The 7057-nt window shown below is 42.7% G+C and overlaps 1 protein-coding gene across 1 annotated transcript; it reads left to right on the top strand.

The window, feature by feature from the left end:
• The first annotated feature begins 943 nt into the window (after positions 1–943).
• LOC123446621 lies at positions 944–2973 on the top strand. Its single transcript, XM_045123193.1, has 2 exons — positions 944–2076; positions 2250–2973. The coding sequence occupies exons 1-2, from the start codon at positions 1316–1318 to the stop codon at positions 2836–2838; spliced, it is 1350 nt and encodes a 449-aa protein (XP_044979128.1). The 5' UTR covers positions 944–1315; the 3' UTR covers positions 2839–2973.
• The last annotated feature ends 4084 nt before the right edge of the window (positions 2974–7057 follow it).

Below are 7057 nucleotides of genomic sequence, written 5' to 3'. Positions count from 1 at the left end.
AACCCTTGTCCAAGAGCTCAAGGCAGGCTTGTATAGAGTGCGCCTGGGCCCGCGGTGTCCCATTACAAGGGCAATTAAGGCTAATAACTACAAGTTATTAGTAAGAGCAGCTCTAACTACAACGTTACAGGTAACACCGGTCTTCGCTGCGCTTTACATGAGATGTTAAGTCCCTCGGCCGTTGTAGTTCGTTCGTCATCCATGCTTGCCCCTGTCCGAGTGTCAGTGCACGTCCAATTGAGTGGAGGACCGGCCGAGTGACTCCGTATGTCCGAGTGAAACCTGAGTTGCATCGGTAGTCTAGGAACTTCAATGACTATGTGGGCCCCTAGATGGGCCCTAGATGGCAGGTGGATGACCCTACCGCTGGTAGGTAACCTTATCAGGCGCCGCCGGGAAACATGACGGCCTTGTCTGTGGATGGATCGTTTGTCGGGGAGGACGGCACGTCGACGGTCGTCTTGGTCATTTTCTCGGCTTATCGTTATTTGTTCAATTGCACTGAGGCTCTAGAGACTGAGATTCATGTGCTGATTATTGGTATGGCGCTTGCTCGACAACATACGAAGCTTCGAGTGTTGGTTAAGTCTGGTTCTTTGATAGCTTTATCTTGTCTTTCAAATTCTAGTTTAGATTGATCAATGTTTGGTCACTTAGTAGCTGAAATTAAGTTCCTTACGATTGATAGGGTGTTTATTTGGCAAAAACTTCATAGGTTTTAAAATAGTGTTGTAGATTGTGTGACAAGGTATAGTCGCTGTAAACGAGCTACGACTGTGTGGCTCGGCAAAGAACCCCATTTATTGAAGACCTCTTGTCAAAAAGATTGTATGCCTACCGTGAGGGAATAAAACCCTTTCGATCTTGCAAAAAAAAAATGATTGAAGGAGCCACTCACTTGTACAGACAAAAGGGTTAACAGTTGATATTTTTTTATTAAGAAATGAGGACAGAAAAGACAATCTAAATGAAATGATAACATATTAATCCCTGCAACCGCCTTGTCATTAATCATCAAATCTCAGTTTTTCAATGAGGAAACCGATCTGATCAAGCCAATGAAATACTCCAGCAACGAGAACCGATGGTTTCGCCAACTAATCAGCCTCCAATAATTATCATGTTACCCGGATGGCCGGATGATACGGTACGATACGATCCCGTGCATTGGGTCTTTGGGCATCATCATCAGCCGGGCTACCAGTAATAAATAAGCTTTCTAGTTTCGTCATAACTCATCACTCGACTTGATATCCTGCTCAAGATCTGCTCCGCATCGAGAATCCAAGATCCAAGCTAGGCCGCCGCGGAAGCCATGGATGATCCGCAGCAAGCAGAAATGGCTCCGCCGGAAGACGCGCCGGCCGGCGCCCCCGCGCGCCCCCTGCCGCACTCGGTGCGCGGCGTCTTCGTCAACTACATCGACTACAGGCGGCCACGGTTCTTCGCCCGTCCCTCGGCGCGCCCCGCGGTCGACTACGGCGACCTCGACTTCCTCCCCGACTACAGCCGGGGGTACAACTCCATCCTGGATCACTGCAACGGCCTCCTGCTCTACGGCAACGCTTGGCTGTACTGCGTGGCGAACCCGGCCACAAGGCGTTGGGCGCGTCTCCCGCGCATGGACGCCAACGACTACGTCCCGTACCTGGTCTTCGACCCCGCCCTGTCGCATGGCTACGAGGTGTTGCTGATCCGCCGCGAGCCCGAGAAGCCCAAGAAGTTCGACCTCATCGAGTTTCTGTCTTTGCTGGATGATGTATCGGGTGTCGAGGAGGACACGGAGAATGAGGGCCAAGGTGAACCGGCTGTGGAACCTTTGCCATTAATGCAGTCCATCGATGACTTGCATCGTTTGACGGAGTGGCCACCGTCAGAATGGACGCTACCTGTGTTCTCATTGGCTACTGGAGAGTGGCAGGAGAGGTCATTTGTCCGGGAAGGAGAGGCTGTCAAGACCATGGCCAGTATGCAACTGGATGCAGTACAACCGATGGAATGGGGCCCAAGATGGCGTTACAGTGTGTATTGGCGAGGAGCGCTTTACGTCCATTGTCGTGGTGGATTTGTTGCAAGGTATGCATCCTAGATCGAAGTGCATAACTACAAAACTCCTTCCATTATAGTGTTGATATGTTTTTTTTACTAACTGATATGAAATAATCACTTTCTATCTGTGGATGTTTTTTATATCACCCAATACATTTTAGAATATTAACATTTTCAACGAATAAATTTGTGCTTTGTAGGCTATCTTTATCAGATGATAGATACCTGGTATTTAATACACCCGTAGATGTTGAGGAAAGCAAACATGCACGTCCTTATCTTGGTAAGTCGGAAAAAGGAGTGTACTTTGCGACAGTTCACAAGTACAACAACCTTCTTCGCGTTTGGAACCTCACTGAATCAAGTGGTCAACTAGATTGGGTACTAAAGCATACTATCGAGCTTGATGAATCTACTTTGTGGGCCGCCGCGCGTTTCTACCAACACAAGATTAAGGGACCTTGGATCTTAGAGGACGATAACAATGATGATGTCAAAAACAAGATACTGCCGCTAAAAGAAAACATTGAATGGAACTCCGATGATGATAATGTAATGAGTGATGAAGGTGGTTGTGAAGATCAGTATGGTCATATTTATTTCTTGGGTTTTCACCCGTATAAAGAGGTAATTTTCTTAGGGTTATCATTTATAGGAGTGGCTTATCATTTGAATAGCTCGAAAGTCCAGTACCTCGGAAAACTACACCCCAAAGATTACTGCACAACATATTCGAATGGCATATATGAATCATTTATGTACACCCCATGCATGGTTGGGGAGCTTTGAAAGACTCCTCCATAGGTTATCATATGTGAACGACAAATAGTTCAACGGTGCAAGAAAAAGTGTATCATAAAGTTTGAGCGTTTTCTCAGCCATGAATCCAATATTATTTTATATATTTCGCAATCTCCTAAGGTAGTTATCATCTGGTTATGTAATTTATACTATTTATGCAACTGAACTAACCAATTCTATTCTTGCATAGTTCTATGTTCTTTTCAGGGAGCATAGTTCTACATGTATGTACCCCAAAAGTGTAGAAATATGTATGCTGGTTACATATGTCTTACTTCCCCACTAACTTTGATCACTTCTGGGCATGCAAAAGTAGACATGTGCTTTTGGAATTGTGTCAGATTTTGCACCGTGTTAATCATCATAATATAGTTCTATATCAAATGAATGTGAAAATGCATTCGTAAACGGTAGTATCTAGGAAGAAGTGTGTGTCAAACAACCCCCAAGTTTTGAAGGCCATGAGCATCCTAACAAAGTTATAGGCTCCACAAAGTACTTTACGGGCTCAAGCTAGCTCCTCCAGGTTGGTATGATACACTCAAGAAGTTCTCGGAAAAGAAGGGCTTCAAACCAAGAGCCACTGATTTCACTCTCTTCACCAAATCTTATGATGGTGATTTATTCGTGTGTCAAACGTATGTGGATGATATTATCTTTGACAGTACTAAGTCTCGTTATAACGAATAATATGATGGTGATCTATTCGTGTGCCAAAGAATATCAAATTTCCATCATGGAAGAACTAAAAATTTCCTATGACTTCAAGTTCGTCAACAACAAAATGCCATCTTCATCTCTCAGAAAAAAAATACCTGAAGGACCATCTCAAGAAATTTGTCATAGAAAATTGCAAGGACATCAAGACTCCAATGCCAACACATGGCCATATCGACTACCAAAAAATGGTATACCATTTGACAAGAACGTAAATCACTTCATGATTGGCTTTCTATTGTATTTGTGTGCATATAGGCCCAATATTATGCTTAGCCTTTACATGTGTGCTATTGGGATGATTGTGTGTCCATTGGGAAGGTGAAGAAAACCATAGATCCAAATTTTCACCCTCCTATGATCACATATCCTCGTCGTGATGATGCTCTTCCTACTAGCATGCCTCGTGGGTGTGATCCTCAGTTCCGGACGACAATTGTTAACTTATCGCCAAGTCAGCTAAGAAATACGTCGCCATCCGCAACATCGACAAGGACTGCTCATCTTTGAGCTCCTCCATCTTCGCGGCCCAAAGAGCCGAAGACAATCTCATTTTCGGCATTCCGACAAACTACTCATAAGCCGTGTGGGATTTTGCACAATTTTGTACACACAAAGGAGCAGATTTGCAAAACCGTATGGAGAATAGGTCAAAATACAATATATGTTTTTGATACGATTTTTTTTTGAAATAAATCTTAAACTGTGAAGACTTGTGAAAATGTTTAACATGGTAAGTCATCATCTTGTCCAGAGTTTGCCAACGATATATCACACGCCTCGTTTACACAAAAACATAAAATTCCAACAAAACCCCAAAAAGTTGAACATTTCAACGAATGTAGTTCAGGTGCAAAAGAAGGGGCACTTCGATGGCATTAAAATAATATCACTCCATCCCAAAATAAGTGTCTCAACTTTACTACAATTTTGCACTAAAGTTAGTACAAAATTAAGACACTTATTTTGGAACAGAGGGAGTATTATCCCAGGATTAGTAATGGAATAGATTGTGTGTCTGTGTGTGTGTGTGTGTGAGAGAGAGAGAGAGAGATGGAATACTTGACCATGAACCATTTTGAGGAATCCCGTGTAACGTCGAAGATGCGGCTCTTTCCTTATTTGGGGGCGATGCCTCAAAAGGGGAAAGGGTCGCATCTAAGCGTTTCGCAAGAACAGTAAACATTGCAATACATACAAGAGAAATGAGTAATAAGATTTGGCTTACACTCACCACACATTTAAGTACAAGATTCACACAAGTTTTATTCAAATCATTTAGAAGGCAGGGTCCGACTACGCACAAGATGAACGACAAAAGCAATGTTCCCGCCTCACTAGGCCCACGATCATGACCAAGGACCTCTAGTCATCGGTCTACGTCACTATCCTCGTCAAACTCCCACTTCAGCTGGCTATCCTCGAAAACATCTGCATCTGCGGTACATATACCTGTGGGTGGTTGTAGTAATCTATGAGCCACAAGGACTCAGCAATCCCATGACCTTGGTATCGAATCTAGCTAAGTTGTTGGGTAAGGATGGGGGTAATGTGTTTGAGTTTGCAACAACCTAAGCATTTATGGTGGCTAACTTACATTGAACAAGAATTAAGATATAGTGGTCTATGCATGACGTTCGTGAACTATGAATATTCACTAAGTGATCCTGAACACCTACTGACGCCATTCATAACCCCATAATGGAAAACCTAAACTCTGAGAGAACCCAAAATATCACCGGAATCCCAATGCACAATATATATCATTAAGGTAAGACAAGTCGAGCAAGACCGCCCAACGTGTCGACGAACCCAATAGGAGCCGCGTATCTCGTTCTCAGGACACGACGAATGGCTCACACTACGAGTTAAACCAAACCTTGAGTTGCCCCGTGGTGGCCCCATTGTCTGCCCATTTTGGACCAACACTCGTGAGGAGCACTGGCCCAGGGATTGATTAAGTTTCCTCGGGGTAGCTATTCCCTATGCTTTATTATTAAGTTGTTAGCAAATATAGTAGCAAAGTTTGGTCTTGCCAGACAAGCCTTAACACTAAACGATTTACCAAGGGGGTCGCCATAACAACCCCGAACGTGTTAGGAGCGCTCAGTTATGGAATAAAACACCTGTAGCCGAAACTAAGGCGACAAAAGAGGAACAAACCACCTAGAAAAAGGCGAGTCCTTCCGCCCTTTACCAAGTATATAGGTGCATTAATTAAGTAGCATATAAATAAGATGATAATCAAATTTCCCATATTATCACATGGACCAGCTTGCACCAACAACTAGCAATGCTATAAGATGGTTGGCCAAGCACTAACTTAGCCAAACAATATTTCCTAGGAGGGGAAGGGTTAGAGGTTGTATGGCAATGTTTGGAGGCTTATTTATCATGTGGTAGGCAGCGATAAGTAACGATGGAAACGATTCAACTAGGCATAACAAAGCTAGAAACGGCGTGAGGGTCAGGATCATCTTGCGTGTGAGATCTTCAGAATGGAACTACTCTTGATCTTCCTGAACGTACTCAACGGAATCCTTGAACTCATTCTCAGCACCCAATGCTACCAAAAATAAATAAAAAGCCAATAAACACCAACAAGTGAGAATGCTACAAGCAATATGATGCATGCGTGGCATGAAAGGAAGCATGGCATTGCTATACTAGTCATATTTCATGCATTACTTGAGTTATTAACATTCTGGACAGAACTTCAAGTTAACTTATTTATATATTCATTATCATGGCAGGAATGGATGTGTCACGATAAAACAGTGCAAAAACATATAAAGAACATCGCGAACCGAGTTACGGAACTCCCGGAAACTACAAAACAAGATACAAAAGCCTACGGAGACAAAGCAACAATAAACCAGATGCTATGGGCATCCATTTGGAATTCCAAGGTTTCCACTGGAGTAATAGCAAAATTCCAGGTGGAATAGAGCTAAAGAACATGCAAATCCATCAAGCACAACTCACACAAAGGTCAAAACAATATTGCACACAATTTGTCCACTAACAACATCTTACCATTTACTCACAAGAATTAAGGTAGCTACATCCATACAAGTATTTCAACCAAGGCATGAAATCAAATCTATCAAACAGTACTACAACACCCAATAAATATTTGTTGCACTAGGTACAAGATTCAATGGCTACCAAGCCCTAAACATAGCAAAAAGCATAACAATTCAGGACTTGGTGTAAATCACAGATTTTCACTGGCAGTTTATAACTTGAAGAATTTTGACAGCAACAAAATAGCAAGCTACAACAAGCTTAAAGGCATGAAATTTTACACTCTCATAGAGGATCCCAAATGCTACAATTCACTAGTTCATAGCTTGGGATAAAACCCCACATAAAACTTCCTAGCATCAAAGTAACAGGGCAAGAAAATAATAACATAATCTTCAAACTTAGTGAAAATGTGTGATTTTAAACAGAATAGCAACTTTGACAAGGAATAAAACTATGATGG

This window comes from Hordeum vulgare, chromosome 4H (assembly GCF_904849725.1).
Source record: "Hordeum vulgare subsp. vulgare chromosome 4H, MorexV3_pseudomolecules_assembly, whole genome shotgun sequence".
NCBI lineage: Eukaryota > Viridiplantae > Streptophyta > Magnoliopsida > Poales > Poaceae > Hordeum > Hordeum vulgare.
This window is presented reverse-complemented; position numbering and strand designations above follow the sequence as displayed.